The sequence below is a fragment of the Hoplias malabaricus genome, chromosome 17 (genome assembly GCF_029633855.1).
Source record: "Hoplias malabaricus isolate fHopMal1 chromosome 17, fHopMal1.hap1, whole genome shotgun sequence".
NCBI classification, from domain to species: Eukaryota; Metazoa; Chordata; class Actinopteri; order Characiformes; family Erythrinidae; genus Hoplias; species Hoplias malabaricus.
In genome coordinates, this window is record NC_089816.1 from 13068957 (window position 1) to 13089188 (window position 20232).

General features: G+C 37.9%; 1 protein-coding gene across 1 annotated transcript in view; it reads right to left on the reverse strand.

Annotated features, from left to right (window-relative positions):
• The window catches only part of si:ch211-269c21.2 (carbohydrate sulfotransferase 8), a 49261-nt gene that overhangs the window by 17163 nt on the left and 11866 nt on the right, over nucleotides 1-20232 (reverse strand). Inside the window, exon 2 of the mRNA XM_066648941.1 lies at nucleotides 18206-18420. Coding sequence (XP_066505038.1) covers nucleotides 18206-18389 — 184 coding nt within the window. The 5' untranslated portion in view covers nucleotides 18390-18420. The remainder of the gene's footprint in view (nucleotides 1-18205; nucleotides 18421-20232) is intronic.

The following is a 20232-nucleotide window of genomic DNA, read 5'->3' on the forward strand; positions in this document are numbered from 1 at the left end:
TTGCTCTGTTATCTGGACTCTTCATGGGTCTCTGGTTATTTCATTTGTAGCCAGTCTGCTGGAATAGCACATGACTGAGCCAAAAAGAAAAAATAATAAAAGATCTGATGAAATAAAGTTCCAAGAACAACATGATCTCAGAAGTACGAAAGGAATTGAATGCAACACCACACTTGGTGCATTAATGTGAAATGGTTTTTGCTGCACCTCAAACACTTAAGGCTTGCTAAAAAAAAAAGTGGAGAGAGTGAAACAGAAGGAAAAGAACATTCAGTGACTCGAAGCAATCAATTTAAGTTGCTATATGAGCAGGACTTTGTTAATGACACTACTCAGTAGTCCTTTAATTTCTTCTTCATTTACGTTAAAATCTCTTGCCCTGCCTTCTGCACTATTACCCATATTCTGTGTCTGAATGTGCAACATCCCAATACAAAGGACTGAAAAGAAATGATTGTGCATGGTCAATAATTTGATGGAGTTGCAAACGTACCTGCTAGAGATAGAGACAGAGATAGTCTGGAATCAGAGTTTTAATAGTATAATATAATAAAAATATTAATAATAATAATAGTCATAATAATCGAGTGAGAAGTAGTAGCAACAAATGTGAAGATAGTACTCTCACCCAGAAATGTGGCCATTCACTCACAACAGCAGTACATTTAACTGAGTTACTCTAGTGAGTTGTTCTCATTGCTGAAATGAATTCAGGACAGCATTTTAGCATCATACTTTTTCATAATCCTCATGATTTATTCACGAATGAGGTACAAACTGAGTATTATACTCTATAAGCAGTCTATTTCTGTTTTTAGAGGGCCCAATCTGTATAAATCCAAACATTACCAATGCCAACTAGCCAAATGGCATTAAACGTCATGCAGGCCAGAAAAAGTAATAAAAAAAACACAATTCATATCTTTAATAATATTCTATTCATTTCATAGGAATTAAATATATTGTGATATGGGTTTGCACCATATTGGCCTGTGCTATTCCAGAGTGCCAGAGTTTTCTAGAACAGTATCATTATTTTTAAGTTACAGGCACACAACCCTCATGGCCAGCACAACTATGAAGAATTTAGACACACTGGTTTTCCAGCTTTTGCGCATGTAATTCAGTTTACCACCCAATTATCAAGCTTGTCAGGAGATGAATGAGAGTGTTGAATCTGAGCAGAGAATATGTTAATCCATGCTTATCTTCGTCACTGTGAGTGCAGTCTAGCACCACGGATCAACACCTTGTAACTTTCAATCCGGTGACGTTTGTTTCTGTGTAGGTCACGAGCTCAGAAATGTGAGATGACAAAATCGGTGTGACGTCATTGTGTCCTGACTGCAAAACAACCAAGCTAGAGTCTGACCATTTTACAAAGCCATTCATTTCAATTAATCATCCATCAAGTCATTAATTCTAGCTCATAAAATGCTCTTGACACAGTAATTGCTATATTTGAGTTGAGAGGAAACAGATAGCTCAGGACAGACAGGACCTATAATTAATCGACTTCTCAATACTGGTTAACAGAAGGCTGTGACAGCTGATCAGCAAAGAAACATGATTGTGTGTGAAAGTAGGCTATTTTGGATTTTTTTTTTAATCCAAAAGCATTAAATGCTCCAGCACCAGCATCCCAACTGCCAAACAAAGAGAGGAAGTGGTGTCTGGTTTGTAACATAAGACTAATGGTCTTTGTAATGTTTCCCTTTTCAAAGTGCTCATCATAAATCAAACATCACTTCATAGCACAGTCACTTAAAACTCTGTTTCTTTCATAGGAAGGGAAGGTAAATCATGCAGAAAAGGCACAATTTAATGAGCATCTCAAAAGAAAACTAGCTCTAGATAAAACCTCTAAATACAACTTTTCTTATTTATTCCATACTAGAGACTAGAGAGATCACTGTAACTAATGATAAAGCCCCGTTATTCGCACACACAAGTCCAATCAGATGTAGACTTGATCTTTTACGTACTGTTAAGAAAGCCCCTGCAAATCATTAATCAATGTCCTCTATGTCATTGTCAATGTATTGTTATATTGGTACAGCACTGTGCCAAAGCCAGAATCACCTACGTACAAGTTATTCATTTTCAGTAGTCAATAGACATCACAGAGTCTTAAAAGATCAGTTGTTTCAAATTTTTTTAATAATGTTGTTCACAACCTAAAAACTCTCAAAAATTTCACAGAAAAATGGAAAAATAAAAACTAAGAAAATACAAAATTCCAAATGTCAAAACTGTGTTTGCAGAGCAATACATTGGCCGTCAGAGAGGCCAGACTTCTTTGGGATTACTTGGATTGTGAAAAGCAGAACTTGGGAACTTGTTACTTAATTAAGTATTTAATGGCGTTTTTTGTGTAAAATTAAGCATATGTTATATATATATATATATATATATATATATATATATATATATATATATATATATATATATATATATATATATATATATATATATATATATATATATATATATATATATGTAAGAGAGAGAGAGAGAGAGAGAGAGTCTGTAAATCTACCATCTGTCCATATGAGTCCTATGTGGATATTTATTGATATATGAAGGTAGAGGGAGGGTTCATGAATGTTATGTTTTTATGCAGAGCCCTGAGGGACACACAGAGTGCCCTGGATATTTAAGTTTCATGTTTTTCATATCTACTTTACTGACACATGAAACACTCTGACATGCAAGTCATTAAAAACATACTTCATGCATTTTACTCAACACTATGAACTCCATAAACAAACTTGTTTCTTATGCACTTGAGACTCCATATACAAATGAAATCAGGAATAAATTATAATGTAGCTGAGCATATGTTTTGGGACAAGGTTAGAATTTTCTGCATTTTTCATCTCAGCTGTGCCAAAGTCTTGATGAGAAATACATCTATTCAGCTAGCAGGCTCCAGAGCAGGGAGTCTATATGCACTTGTTCCTCTCTGGAAGATCTACACTTGGATGGGTTAAAATAATTAGGTGCTTGTCATGAGAAAATGGGCTGGGGTGCAGTGCTCCTTAAATGCAGCCCCTACAGTAAATTAAATCCAGAAATGCCAAGTATCCAATTTCTTACCGTTGCCATTATGGTCACCCACCCATATCCATTTATCAATTTTAGTCAGTGACAGCTCATTGCTGTATATCACACCAGCGTCTGCATGGAATCTGTAAACAGTTTCAGCTCACAAACTCCTCACAAAACTACTTAACTCACCACACAAAAACACATTAGATTCGAGCAGATATTTGTTTTTAAAAAGGTTAAGCAAATTGTCACCTAAACTGAGCTCAGTCTTGGCTTGTCGATTTTGTCTGTGGTGTGATTTAAAGCTATGTTCTACCTTTACGCCGTCAGTGTCTGGGAGCTCGGAAATGTGAAGAAAGGGGACGCAGAAGGAACCAAAACGGCACGAGCTGAAAATAAATCTTTGTTTAATACAAGAACATAGTAAACCACACTTCAGTAAATGTTGTGATTGTAGCATGATATCTTCATTAAGTTAGCCATTAATCTAGTCAGAGAGAAGAGCATTAAAACATGTCACTCGTTATCACCCAAATCTGCTCTCTTCAGCTGGATGCCTTCTACCCTGAAGCTGTTAGAAACAGTCCATTTCGCCTGATGTACAAGAACTGAGAAATAATCTTACTAATGTTTACTTCTGGAGACTGGAGCTGTATTTTGTCTGAAATCGAACTCTGTAGTCTGAGGATGTCCTGAAATGTACAGCCTTTAGAAGGTAGCTTCTATATTAAGTACAGTCTGAGGTTGTGTTGTGATGTTGGAGCTTGAATATAATTCCATAAAGAACTTTTTTTGAGGTTAATGTAGATTACACTTGTATAATGTTCTTGTAACACATTTATAAATGTTTAAAGGCATCTGCCAAATGATGTAAATGCCATAAAGAGTATATATTCAGCTGTCAGAAAAATATTGCCTGGCTATGATTTACATGAAATATATTTTTTTGCAACATATTTATACTATTATTGCAGTGTGTTTGTGTAGTAACTCAGTTAATAATTATCAGGAACAATCCTACATAGCCTATTCCTATAGGTAACTTAGGTTTCTTTCTAAGGGAACCACAGACCAAAATGAAAAATGTAATCACTAGATCAGATGTAAACAAGCAGTCAGAGAGCATGGATGAACAAAGATACCAAAAAAAAAAAAAAAAAAAACTGATGAAGCTGAGATGCAATGCAAATTAGGAGTGTGGTCCATTGGGGTGTACAGACTGGGATTCTTTTGACACAAACATTCTCTCTTTAACACACACACACACACCAAACCACCCAAACACCATACACACACATTCCAGCAATACAACAAGACAAGGAAATAGTCACATACAAACCCTCAACATAAACACACACACACCCCATGGTGCTTCTCCTGACTGGTTTCTCAGCCACACCATAAATTTAATAGAGAGTTCCGATTGGACAATGATTACATTTCACTGTGTCACAAATACCACACTGCTCCTTGACCAAACACAATCAGGTTTTTGTTTTTGTCACGTTCACAGACCCCCACAGTGGAATACCGTGCGGTTGAGCTGGCTGCATTTTACGGTGATTTGTATTCACTTTTCATTCTTTCCACACATCCCTTATTTCTGTTAAACGTTTGAGCAGCATTAAATCAATGTAATGTATGTTTTAATTTTCATTTTGGCACATTTTCCATGTGTCAGTGTTTAAATGCATCTCATGTGCATTGCATTTCAATGAGGCATTTATGTTTCCACCACTTGATGGAACGCAATACAGCTGCGGAGTGTATTGTATTCAACACTGACACAAATTCAGCATTTCACTTTCAAAATGCCAGTCCTTGTGTAATGTGCATTCATTCATTCATTGTCTGTAACTGCTTATCTAGTTCAGGGTCATGGTGGGTCCGGAGCCTTACACGGAATCATTGGGCGCAAGGCAGATACAAACCCTGGAGGGGGCACCAGTCCTTCAAATGGCGACACAGCTCGTCGTGAGGCAGCTCGTCTTTTCACTGGTATGAAAAAAGGGACCACATAACCTATGTTCTGGCATTATTAAATTAAATTTTGCTGTTGGTATTTAAGTCTTTAAATAGAGTGGCTCCTTCTTATATAGGAGAATTGCTTCAGCTTTACCCTGCCTCCATGTCTTGAGCTCATCAAACCAGCTACTGCTCACGGTGCCACGGTCTCGGTTGAAACATAAAGGTGACTGGGCCTTTGCTGTTGCCTCTGAACATTAGGTCTGCACTTTCTGTTGATGCTTAAACTCTAGGCTTAAAACCTATTTTTATCGGCAAGTTTTTGGCTCAGTAAATTGATCATTGTTGTATTTTCTTTTTTGTTTTTCATGTTTAGCACATTCTGCATGTTACTATAGAAAAGCTGTATATTTTGTGTATTGCATTTTACAAATTTCCTCTGTGGTGCTTGCTTTACAACATGGCACAAATGGCAATATCTTGGTAAACGGAGACATATTCTAGAATGCTTGGTAACAACGCTCCCTCCACAGTGCAGAAGAGGGTTCAATATCCAGCTTGGGCAGGGACAATATTTACATCAAAATCTGGGTAAAACCCCTAACTCTGCATCAGTCTACCTCTACAGTATGACCAAACTACTATTACTGCTACTGTTAATATGTAAACTACTGTTGTTGTTCTGTTATCAGATCTTCCACATAAGCCACTGTTGATACCTGGAACTCATTGACTGGAAATAACTGAGTGGATGTAATATACTGGCATACATAAAAAGGTGCCTTATTTTAAACATGACACATTTTAGGCAGTATGCCAAGTCATGCTACATGAAAGACAGATGGATTACAGCCTGAAGGAAAGAGGTATGAGTAGAATGACAATGAAGAATGAGCATCTGAGGCACTGATGTATAGGACACCACAATATGGCATCGTCTTTTTACTGCAAAGGCTGCATTTATTTCAATTAAGTAAATTACAGGCAGCAGCACTCTTCCTTGAATTCATGCAACCCACAGCAATTTAAAGCATGACATTTTAGTGACATTTATTTTAAACCAGCAAGGTTTAGGAAAGACGCATGGCCAATTAATTATCTAATAGAAACAATGTATCCAGATTTCACATATCTGGAACATACTGGCAAGTGCACAGGGCTAACCTTTGTTCTTTCACATCCAGTGTAAATTATGTAATATGTCAATTCAGATAAATAAGGAAATAAGGAGCTCAATAAGTATGTTTAAAAACCTGTTTGAAATCAGGGTAAAGCTTTGCTGCTACCAACAGATACGCTACATCAGAGGAGACTCTTAAAGTTGGCCAAGAGGCTGTGCTTTGGGAGACAAACGTTCAGGCAGTATCGTCTGAACTGTGTGCTGAAGAATGGCTGCTGTTGTGTGCTGATGATCCAGAGTGCTGGAGACGGATCAGATGAAAGGAGCTTTCAGCCCAGTGCAGTCTGCTCAGAGAGAAGGCGAGTGGCCTGAAAGATTTCTCCTCAGTGCTCCAAGCTCCATTAACCTAACTGTGTTCAGCTCAATAGCCACTCGAGAGCACCACAGTCTGCATGTTGCATCGGCTCTTCTACAGGTCACTGTCAAACTGCATTTAAGCCAAGCAGTGTCACAATACCTCTTGAAACCTAGGCTTATTATTCATTCATTTGGTCATTCATCTCTAGACTTACTTGTACGGATGCCCAAATATGGCACAGTAGACCAATTTTGATATCTGGTATTTTTCATGGACATACCTTTGGATTCTAGTGTGTATGCACATTCAGAGAATGAGAAAATCTGCTTAGATTGGTGTTACAGAGATAAATTTACATTTACATTTACAGCATTTAGCAGACACTCTTATCCAGAGCGACTCACAAAAGTGTTTACTGCTCAGATAGAATAAGTATCTTAGCTAGTACAAATAGGTTAGAGGCCAAATTCCCTCAGAGCTCAGACGCTTGTCAGAACGAGGGCCAGTGCTGATACCTACAAAGAACAAAATGTATTATGTGCAATACAGAATACCATCTAGTCAGTGCTCAAAGTTAGAAGGAAAAACTAGCCAGTGCTCATATCCCTAGAAAGGAGGTATGTGCAGAACATGAGCAAAAACATAATTACGTTATTTTGGGTCACAAAGAGATGGTTCTTCAGTCTGCGTTCAAAGACCGTGAGAGAGTCTGCTGTTGGAAGCCAGTGGAAGTTTGTTCCACCATCTGGGTGCCAGGACTGAGAAGAGTCTTGAAGCTAGTCCTCCATGTGTCTTTAGGGATGGCAGGTCAAGTCGAGCTGTACTTGAAGCTCGAAGTGCAGTCCGACTCAACCATTGCCATAAGGTAGAGAGGGGCTTGAGATATGTGACATGTTTTAAGTAGAGGAGCAAAGTTTATAAAATGATTTTAGCAATAGAGCCCTGTAAGGCAGGGTGATTTATAAAATTATTTATTTTTATAATTTTACCATGATATATCTTTTATAAAAAATGCCATATAATAAATAACAATTTTGGCCAAGGCTGAGTACTTGACTCATCACGTTTTTGTTCCCACATATATTTCTGTTCCCCTGCCATCTCTATTTGCCATTTTCCACTGTTCAATTTATTTCCCACCATGGCTCTGGGTTTTACCTCTCATGGTTTTTGCTTTCCTCCACAGACTGCATATTTTTCCCACTTGGTGAGTAGTTGATTTTGTGTAAAAATTCAGTATTGCATGTCCTTCTTCGTTGGTTGTACAGTGTAAGGTACTTGATAGCGCTGCTACTATCTAATGACTGAGTATTTAACCCACATTGCTCCTTACTTGCTTTGCAAAATTGCACTTTAAAATACAAAGATTAATTTGGCTGTGTCATGGTTACAGCTTATCCAGGGGGCATTGATCATTAAAATGCTTTTCCTTCATAAATTGTACAGTCCTATAAGTTCCTCCCCCACACAGCATGGCAACAGCCACATGTCAAACATCAGCATTTTGTCACATCATCGCTGATAGATAACATCAACCTAGAGCCTATCAAATCTTAAAAATTCTGTTTTCCTGAGTACAATAGTTAAGCATCAGATTGAAATATGAATGCAATATAAACATCTGTCCCTTGTGCATACCTTCTCATTAAAATAAACTACTGTAAATGATTTGGTAAATACTGTGAAACTGAAACCAATTACCTGTTTGAGCCTATATTACAGTTAAACACTTTAATGGGTACAAAGATGATTCTGCCTTTTACTCTCCTCTTTTAATAATGTCATGTATCAGTGTAAAGCCACATTTTTTACATTTTTAATGTGCTCTAAAAATCTAAGCATTTTTTGTGTGTAAATATGACCATTAACACTAGCACACATAATAATAGCAATAAATCTCTCATTCCTTATCTTACATTTCAAAGTTCTGATATACATCAGCATGCTGTTTCAGTGTAATATAAGCAGGTTAATCATCCACATGCCAATGCTGGCATCAGGTTTAAAGGTGCTGAAAGCAACTGAAAAAATATTCTGAATGCGGACCTGAAGAGTTTCTGCTGCTGTCATCACCAGACTATGATTTCATTTTGAAGGACAATATTGTATCTAAGAATTTGAAATATCCTTCATTATCTTGCCAGATTTCTTCATTTTATGATATATAAGTGTAGCAAATACGATTAAATGTGTAAATTATGTATGAGGATTACCCAGCCAGCAATTTGAGTGGATTATCTCAGATGATAACGGCAATCCTGAGTGCTCTCAAAATTATATTAACTGTTGAAGAACTGAAGCCTGTGCATTTGCAGTGGGTAATGAGTATCCTTCCACACACTAAAAATGTGCATGTGGTATACAGTGAGCAACCATTGGCCTGATTATGTCAAATACTGTGCTGCTTATAAGACCTTTGCACTGGATGGGCAGTAGGTGGGCTTGAATAAGAATTAATTACTGCCAGGGCACTAGAGAAAGCCTGACACAATGCCATAGTATTACTGGGGCATGGTGTGATAACCTTCACGATGTCCTGATAACAGACAATTGGCCCAAACGATGCAAAGTGGTTGGACTCATCATCAGCTTTCGTGTATTTGATGTCCCACAACAACATATTCCAAATTTCTAGTGTAGAATTTTAAACAGGAACTCAGTGGAACTAGGGGTTAAAAATGCCATTTATCAAATGATTAACAGGATTTCTTGCCAATGCTCTGTCAAGCGAGTACAACCATACAGAAGCTGCTGCAAAAACTTGGATTGGCACGAGGAGAGGCACATGGAAAACTGAACATTTTTGTTATTAACCATGCAAATTCTGGAAGTCTTTTCCAAGCAACAATCATTAGTCTTTGAATAATCATTACTTCACAAGCCAAATATCAAGGTCCCTACCCATCACAATATCAGTTACAAAACAAAAACAGTACACAGGCATTCAAGCATTCAAGGACCCAAGCATGTATGAAATACGGGTTGCTCTAAGGTCAACATGCTCAAAGCTAAATGTGGACTAGAGGGCTGTGCAGCCCCCTGGCCTTGTATGTGGAGCAGTGAAATAGTTTTCTATGGCAGCATTGAGCACCATTCAAGTTTGAGTGTTTTTTTGTGATTAAAAACTAATCAAACAACAACAGAAACTGACCTTGCCAGTGTTCTTGTGTCTGCATGAAAACAAATCCTTTCAGAAATGTTCCAGTATCTAGTCTAACACCTCCCAGAAAAGCAGAAGCTGACATTTTCTTTTAAATAATGGGTGCAGCTGAAATGACAAGATTTTTTAAGCAGTAATGTGGATTATCAGGTTTAACTCAGTGTGGGACACTGGGGAACTTTTTGTCCTCTCAAATAGTTTAGATACCACTATATTGTGGAACTATTGAGGAGGATGTATATTACAGTATATGTTCCAACAGAAAAGAAAAATCCACCAATTTAAAATTCATTTTGATTACTCTATTTGAAAATCATTCATTCATTATCTGTAACCACTTATCCAGTTCAGGGTCGCGGTGGGTCCAGAGCCTACCTGGAATCATTGGGCGCAAGGTATGAATACACCCCGGAGGGGGCGCCAGACACAGTCCCCACAGACACATTCACACCTACGGACACTTTTGAGTTGCCAATCCACCTACCAACGTGTGTCTTTGGACTGTGGGAGGAAACAGGAGCTCCCGGAGGAAACCCACGCGAACACGGGGAGAACACACCACACTCCTCACAGACAGTCACCCGGAGCGGGAATCAAACCCACAACCTCCAGGTCCCTGGAGCTGTGTGACTGCGACACTACCTGCTGCGCCACCGTGCCGCCCTTTTTTAAAATCAAATAACAGTAAATGAATGCTTTTTAACTCAACAGTTTATGTCTATCAATTGTTGGCAGGTTAACAGTTAAATTGTTTACACTCCTAGCTCTGAGACAGTTATTCACAGTCCACAACAGTAATGGGCTTTGGATTCAGCAGGGTGGTTCACTACTGTCTTACGCTTGAAAAACTTGGAAAAGGCCACATGTGCTGCATTCACATGCCTCGCCAACTTGTGGGATGTGAACACTTCAGCTTTTAATAAAACATATAAACAACTGGATATTGCTCCCTCTACCACAAGCAGAAACTGAAGCCCAGAAGCAATAAAAAAGTCAATTTAGATCTAACATTTAGATCTGAACGATGTATATTATCCCTGATTGTTTTTCCTGCATGCCAGGCCCATGGCTTCTGCATAATCAAAGGTTTTCCACTGTCATATCTCCAGTATATCTAGGCCTTCAGACAGGAGATCTTAAATACTGAATTTAAAAGGGGTCCTTTATACACTGTAGAATCAAGCCAATATGTGATATATCAGGGCAATCCAAAATAGCATGAAGCATCTTACATAATGTAGTTATAAATAAAAAGCCATTTTAACTACAATATGCCAAAGATTCTGGACAGTTCTAGGCACTTTCAGATTAAGTTGCCCCATTTACCTTTAGAAAAAGGCAAAAACTTTTAAAAAAATCACACATTACTTATTATTCATTTAAATAGGAATAGAAATGGCCCATATAACACAGTGTAAACAATTTGGCAATTTGAAAGACAAACGACAACACAGAGGGTTTTGTTCCTGTAGCATTTTAGTAAAATTGTTCTAAGATGAAATTATGGAATGGGTAGCTTCTCTGAAAACCACACAACAGAGTTTTATTTTATTTGAGAAGCACCTTATGAAACACCGACGCTGTACTTTACTCTCCAGGGCTGGATGAATTGGAGAGGGGTGAGTCAGTGTGCTTTTGTGTGAAGAAATCACGGCATGTGCTTTATTAGTAGGCAGCTGTTACCTTGGCCTTGGACTAGTTCAGTTTGAAAAACCCCCACCCACTGTTGTGTGGGTTTACAAATCCCTTCATTGCAGATGGCTTAATTCTACACAGGGCTGTGCTTTCCTTTTAGGTTCCTTTAAAATCCTCTTCACACACACACACACACACAGAGTGAACACCCACACACCTCTGCAGAACACGGTGGCTCATATATTTTCAAGATTACAATGATTGCTTTGTCCATCAATCAACTTTGCAATTAAAGAATAATAAAAGTAAGAATGGTCGAATTGTTGTCCAGAAACATCCTGTCCAACCTGAAAGTATCTGATATGGAAATACCAAATCACTTACGTTTCACATTTCAAAGCGAATGTAACATGCTCTGGTCAAAATACCACAAGAACCATGCACCACAGCAGCACTCCTCCCCTGTCTAAACTGCATTGTTCAGAACAAGTTTCAGCACCTGTTCCTTTTAATGAGAATGAGCCACAGCTCAGTTCAGTGAGAGAAAAGCCAGGAGTGAGGAGCGAAGACCAGAAGCTCTGGTTTTTAGTCATGTTTGTCCTCTTTCTGTTCCATTCTCCTTTTCTCCATATTTAATCAGTACAACAGTGTTTTGCTTCAGATCCAAATTCATGTGCTAATGAACTGAAAAAGGTTTGCTTTTTCATAATATTTACCCTTTAAGCAAACTGTCTGCATGTTTCAATGCACAAATACAATTAATGTAAGTAAAGCAATGTAAGTAACTGAGCAAATGAACAAATGGTTCTATGTTGAATATAGCTATTATTAGCTGTCTCAAATTTTGTGTTATTCTGTAGTGTGGCCTATATTTGCATATTTGTTATGGTTAAGTACTGTGTGCACATACAAGGAATTTGCCTTTGGTTACAGTGTAACTAATAGTGCTCAGTAACAGGCAACCCCAACCTGGGTTTTACCACACACACACGCAAATAGGCACACCTGTAAACCCGAACACATGCATTAAAAGTAAATAGGAGTTTTAAGGTTATTTAAAGAGTGCCAAATGCAGGAACCTGATACAAGGTTCATAAACAAAAATTATTGTGTTGTTATTATAAATTACTATGTTAGTAGCACAAATAATCTTATTTGCTGCAATTGCTCATGAGTGTAAAGCCATGAGGAAAGGAGAATTTCCATAGAACAGTTGTTTTAACCCTCATTTGAATGAAGAGTCTGCCTTAGGGCAGGATCTGGAACAAATGATAGCCAGGGAGAGATGTGTCAGATATGTTTTTTTTTTTTTTAATGCCTCTTCCTGGTTCTGGAGGTGTGCAGGTTGTGCAGGGTCAGCAGACTGACACCGGGGGGTCTATTCCACACATCTGAAAAAGTTTCACTTTGTGAATGTCATGTTTGGTGGCAGAGCTGCACCAGACTGTGATGTAGGAGGTGAAGATGGACTCCATAATGGCTGTGTAAAACTGATCAAGCAGCTCCTGAAACAGGCTGAACTGCCCAAGCTAGTAACCTCAGACTGAGCATTCACTCTGTAATATACAGGTTATATTACAATAAACAGGTTATAATGTCAATAGAGATGTTAAAATGATCCTCTAACCCTTCATTGGTTGTCAGTTTTTGGCCACTGGGTGTTGATGGAAATGTATATTGCAAGTTTGTTATGTGTAAATCAAGTAGCTACTACCATCTCTCTCATTTATCCAAATATTTCTTAACCTATGTGTACCGTCCGTAATAAAATAACATTTCTGCACCTGCTTAACAGAATAACAAAGTCACATAATGACTTTCTTCAATTAAATAAACAAGAGTGACATCCTATAGGCCCAATAAAAAAAAACTTCATATTGTGATGGGCCTCAGATGAAGCCTGTAAAATTAGAAGTATCGTACTGCTTTGTATTGGGTTTATCACTGACCTCCCAACAGTCTCAGTGAGCCACAGGTCAGCTGTGACCTCTAATCAAACCCTGGTGTTCCACACTAAAATGTCTTCATGCTGAAGCGTGTTGGAGTGTCGACGGCTCAAAAGGAGCAGGTTTTTAACACACTTCACACCTCTCCTCCGAGTTTGGAACCTTGGGGAGGAAAATGTAATCTACAGCTTCACACATCAGAGCGAGGGAAGGCAGAAGAATTTTCATGTGATACAGTGGGTCTCACAGGCTGGCCTTGGCTTAGTGTAGTGACAGTCAGTGTGCACTAAATAACACCTACTTCCTGCAGTTGCTGCTTCTTAACCTGTGTCAGTTAGGCTGGAGATACAAAGGGTATTCAATAAGCAACTGATCACACACTGATCATCAATATTAATCAATATCTTAGGGGCCCACTCATTAATTTATTGACTAATGAGGGTGATTAGGGGCCTTTCTTAAAAACGGTGGTTTATGCCGAGCAGGGTTAGCCTTCATTTGCATCAAACAGCATTATTATTATTGATGATGATATAAATATATTTAAATATAAAATATTTTATAAAATATATATATACACAATATAATATACACTTATTTTATAACGGTTCTACCTGATTAAAGTGCAATGTCACTAAAAATGTAGCTTTCTTATTTGCTTCCTAAATATTTTTTTCAAGTGTTGAGCCTTTGAAGCTAGTGTTGATGCTGGAGGTAATATACATCTTAAAAATAGTGTGAATACACTATGCATGTTTTATATATTTTTCACATTCATTTTCATAGTTTCAATTTAGCTGTTGTAATCTGCTTTGGAATATCAGAGCTTCACAGGTGGCAAAAGTAAAAAGTACATTAAAAAATTCTGTACAGGATTTTATTCTAACTGCCTTGCTTCTCTAATCGTCTCAACCCTGTCTCTTAGGTGTCAGGGAAGTTGAAATTCTAAGAGGGATCATTTCTCTTTGGACCTACATTTTCCACCTCTGCTATAGCTTTAGGAAGTAGTTTGAAAACATCCAGAAGCAGAGCTCCTGCTGATTTCCTCATCAAACAACAAACTAGTTCATTCCTGTTTTACACTGCTAGATCCATGATCAGATCTGGACTGGATTTAATATCTAAATGTAGTGCTTCTGCATATATGAAAGTAATTTTGAACAGGCCCAGTTCAACAGGCTCCTCAGCCAATTTATTAGTAGAAGAAACACTCTACTTCAGATGTGTCGTGACATGATCAAAGAATTTGCATGCATTACACAAAACAATTCCATTACAAATTATATGGCATCATATTCAGGCTAGAGCTGAGGCAAACACAATGGCTCTTTAGAAATAAAGAAGATGTAAAAGTTGAAGAACCATGAAAGGTTTATATTGGCCTTAAAGGGATCATTCACTTCACTGGCATCAAGTGCTCAGCTCTTTAAAGGTCTGTTAGGAGCCTGTAAAGACAGAGACCTCTTCCTTCAGCATCCGGCGTCCACATTTGCTCTAAAATTCCTGCCTGGCTTTATAAAGTGTGAAACGTGAGCTCCACAGTTATTGAATCAGGAAACTGTACGTGTGATAATGTGGTGTTTCTAATCACACTGGCCATCCTACTATACAGACTAAAAGCAACCACACTGACTGATTCATAGTTTTAGATGGTGAAAGTTCATCCTAAGAACTTCATAAGCACTTTAACTGAGGCTAAAGGGTTTCTCTCTAACAGTCAGATAATCTAATTGTAACGGGGCTGGATCTGACTGCAATCCATACTTCCTCCCAGGAAGCTGATAAATCATTCACTCACTGTTAATTATTGAGTTTTGGGGAATGGTTCATCTGTCCTTTCACTATAGAAGCTACCTTGTGGGAAAGTGTAAACATTACAGATCTCCAGCAGTGTGGGCCCCTTTTTAAGTTTTTTACTTTTCAACAGTCGCAATTATAGCTTCCAATAAAATAATAAATCTGATGTATCACAATATTGCTTTTCGTGGAACTGTGTTCTTTCTGTTGATTAGATATCTGTGTTTAATGATTTTATTAAAAATTTAAAGTCATAGTTGCTGCAGTGCTAAAAATAATATTAATTCCTTAATTAAACTGTCAATAAAGTCTTCAAGTCAGTTGAAACTAGTCAATAACTTAGTAGTTAATACAAAGAGACTTCCAAAGTGAGTTATTTCTTACAGTGCTGTTTGCAAATACATACTAAAATGAAAGATTTAAAAATATTCTCAGCAGGGATTGTCTTTTGTTACATCATTTTAATGTGAAAGTAGGCTTGATCATGATGATCACAAAACCAGCCCATTCATTACAAAAAAAAAACACCATGGGTAAATTTACTGTTCAATTTCACGGATGCGTTTGATTAAAATGTCAATAACCTACAAAATGCTTAGTGCATCCCAAGAGTCCAGGAAATGTATGTGGTTGTAGACCCATTGTATTTGAATTAGGTCCTTGCTAATAAAGCAAACATACCTAGATAAATAAAGCCATATATGAATCATTCAGTTGAGAGATGAGATGAGTTGTTTATGCTTATGATTAGATATTTACTTCCATTACTGCTCAGTCACAGCAGTCACAGAGCTGAAACTATTGATCTGAGGCCAGTCTCTATAAATGAAAGCTGGAACTGTTTCTCTCGGGCATGTTTCATCACTTTCTATCTGCACTGGCCGGCATTAAAACAGATGCGCATAGCATCAGATTATTCCGCTTTTCAATCATTTCCAGATGGTACAAATTGGAAAGCAGACACAGATGAGCAGGTAAATTACAAGTGTGCTGCCTCCACAATTGAACAATAACCAATTACCATGGCAGTTCTGCAAGATGCAGTGAAGTGTCTGCATTTCTCATTTAATTGTGGATTAATGATTCTATATAACAATTCACAGTGCCATCAATGCAAAGCACTGGGTCACAGTTTCAGTGAACACAGAACCAAGCTTTTTTATGGGTCATTCCAGTTTCCTGACATAAATCACATTAAAACATTGTGGAGTGCTCTGGAGAGAATCTGTATATAAAAGGTCCAAGAATGCTTGCTCTGTCTTCGCCTACCTCATTAAGCACCATGAGAGAAGACTCACTGATGTTACACCAAGGCACAAATGACACATTATTATTGGGAAAACATAACAGCTTCGTTAAGGGATTTTGTTTTAACTGCTTTTACTTACATTTTATAGTAAAAAAGACTTTGAATTTAAACATGTTTCTTTCTATAAGAATATAGTGTCACTGAGATAAAATATATTTAACAAATGTTACTTTTATTTAGGCACATTTCAAAACCAAATGGGCCAAACAGTGTGAAAACACCTAGAATTACACATTAGTCCAAACACCCATTAACTCTCCAGGGATTAAAAGAGTGATCAATGATGAGATGAAACTGGATAGATGAAGTGGGGGGTCTCCTTACAGATGCTATTGAACAGTTTCAGTAGTTGAGTGCTGAGTGCTTACACAGGTCTGCAGTCAATAGTAATAGACTTAAATCGATTATTTTAGCTCTAGTTAGTCCTTAATGTTCAGAACAGTGGATTTCCTTTGATTATTTGGGCTATGTTCAGAATTTGTGGAAATAAATGCTATACTTTACAGTGAAGAGATTTTGCAATTATCAAGTGCGCGCGCGCGCGCACACACACACACACACACACACACACACACACACACACACACAGATAAGCAAAATATTACATTTGCAATGTTTATTTTTAATAGTGGTGATATGCCTCTTAAAACAGCAAACTATGGATATAATGAAATAAATTCCTCAGAGATTAAAAAAAAATCATTTCAATTTATGTCTAGGTGATACTGCAATATTGCGATGGTAATTTCTTTATCCATTCCTTTCTGCTGGAGGATATTATTAGGCTTAGCTGATAATCAAAATAAACATGACCTTAACCTCTTTTTCAAAACATGCACCTTTCTTTTGTAGCACTAACATTTAATGTGGAAGAACAAGGGTAAAACTGCATAGAGGATTTTTCTTGAAGTCTTTTTGTAGAATTTAGCTTTGACCTACATTCTGAAGATAGAGAGAGAGAGAGAGAAAGATAGAGAGAGACAGACAAGACTCCCTTACAAAACAAACTGCATTTGATGCCTCCCGTGTGTATCTCGAAATCGGTATGATATGATTTCCTCATAAGGCTCTGTGCTGTGTTATTGGCTGCTCTATGTGGCCGTGCTGAAAAACACCTCATATCAGCTCCTTCTAACAGCCCAGCAGGGAAGACAGAGTGTAATATAGGCCACTAGACATGCTATAGCATGCTGCACGTTGGTGCTTCTTTTCTGAAGATGCTGCTAGCAGCCCTGGCTCACGGCACTATGTGATATGAGCTGCGGAATTGTTTTATGAGGGGGTTTTATTCCAGTGAGTTATTGAAGACCCTTTTGCAAAAGGCAGCATATGGCGTTGTCACATTACTAATCGCCTGTGCAATAAGCTAGAATGCAGAGTAATGTGAAACTCATTAGTTGCAGAGGAAAAGCAAGAAAGTGACATTCTGCTTAGATCAGCAGACAGTAATCAGTGAGAGGAGCTCTGTATAACAGGATATACGTCCTTAAAGTAAAGGTTCCTTAATGGCTTTTGACTTGGACATATGGTGCTAAGAAAACAAAATGAAATGGTATAGAACTTTTATATGAAAAAAATACTTCACAGTCATTTACAAAAAAGGATATTAAAAGAAACACTAGTTAGTATTTTTACCTTACAATTACAGCATCATAATCATTGTGATGCTTCTTTGACCTGTAATAGGGCCTCTGTCATTACTACTCTGGGCTCAACACTGCAGAAACTACAGGCTAGGAACCCAGGAGCAAAAAAATATATAGTTTTCCATAGTGTTACTTTAAAGCAGAGCTTCCTTACTACATTGTTTTGTAGTACTTTTAACCAGGCTAATATAAAAAGATAAGTGAGAATGTTTACTGACCTGGTCTTTGCTGCTGCACTGTTTCTGTGAGGTCCTGTAGATGCAGCAGGAGCAGAAAGCCTCCCATGCTGAAGAGCAGTAGGAACCAGAAGGAGCAGGGCAGCCTCATGATGATGACAGCTGAGCGAACACACCTCCTGATCCCCCAGCCAACATCCACTCCCTTAGAGTCTTGCCACAGCATGACCTGCTGACCACGGCCCAGACCCTGGAACCTGGAAGCGGGCGATATGGCAAATATATAACATCATAAAACATAAAAGACATTAACAATACATTATTTATAGCTTAACTGAAGGATGCAAAAAGTTGGAAGAGAAGATATAAACAGTATTAGTAACAGACAGTATTCCCACATTTAAAACGTTCAAACAATTTTATTTTAAAACATATGTAAACGTAATATATTTAAGAAGAAATAGGAGGCAAATACAAAAATGTATGAAAGTAAAATAATAAAATATGATAATGACATTACGTGCTCCTTATTTAGCCTACTATGCAAAACAACCACTGAACCTATACACATATTCTTATATAGAATGTATGTTTTATATGTATGGGAGGGAACTTAGGAGTTATGCGATATATTCAAAAGCATTTGATAGTGGAATTCTCTGTGGCATGAAACGCTTCCAATGTCTGGCTCCTGTCATCTCTGCTGTTTCTCTAAAATAATTTTAAATCAAATCAGTATTAATGACAATTTAGATCTTAACTATTTAATTAAGCAAATATTTTATTAAACCAATTGAATCTTGCATGCTGCTACTTCCCCTGAAACTATAAGCTGTGCATCCATAATGTACATGCATTATAGTAGGTAGTTAGTAGTTAGAAGTCTTACAACTAATTAGTGAATAAGCTTAGGGAGTTCAGTGAGTAGTTATACTGTAATTATACTGTACAGAAATATACACCCACTGTAAGTGTGTATAGAAATAACGTGTTGTTTTCTCGGAGTTATCTAATGAATGTCCTGCTGACTGCTAATTCTCTGATTCTCTGTACTCAGGAGAGAGAGAGAGAGAAAGAGGAACACAGCTGTTGTGTATGGAGTGTGTTCAGTTTTCTATTGTCAGCAGGTAAGCCTAGCACTGGGAATCGTGCTGGGTGCCACTGGGACATAAAGCTTACACAGTACACGTCATCCTGCTAGCGCCGTGCTACATCTCCACTCTCCATGATTAAACTGAGACCAGGCTTCAGCAGTATGCCATAAATACTAAAAACCACATAATCCCCACAAACTCCTGCCCCTCAAACAGCCCAAACCTGGGCATAACAACAAGACAGCAGAGCTCAGACACACGGAAACACATCCACAGAGTTGATTATCCATGCTGTTCATTTACTCCATGTGTAAAGCAAGTGGTACATGTTGAAGCCCATGGAGCATAAAGGAAACTTATTATGAAAAAACAAACAAAAACATTATTTTTTTCAGTGCATTCGTGCATTGATTTGGAGATCTGGAGCCTACCAAGACAGATACGAACTTCTTTAGTTTAAAAATAAGAGAAGAAATGAGAGGTACTGGTTTTTCATTTATTCTTATGTAGAGAGTTAAAAATCTAAAATTAGAAATTGCTTTGGGATTGTCCCTCCTTCTTGTAGTCTAGATTAAATGGAGCCAAACAAACACAAAAAGTGTGGAGAAATAAGAATATGACTGTAGAGAGAGACTGTGAGAGAGGGAGAGAGAAAATTGGACTCTGGGACAAAAAGGGTCAATCCCCTGGACCGGCAAGAAAATCTGTGGTGGGGGTAGTGAAGGAATGGTTTTGCAGTGCACCTAAACCCCAAATGCTCCCTCTGCACTGCAATGGCAGCCCACCACTCTGAGTAGTTTTGTGCTCATTGCACCTAGTATGTGTGGGAGTGTGTGTGTGTGTGTGTGAGTGTGGAGGGGGGCGGCAGTTAGGGTGAGAGAGTGATTTGTTGTACTGTGAAGCAATGACAATAAATGCATGTTTCACATGTTTACAAAATTTACACACATTTATCATGTCGCAAAAATAGGATAC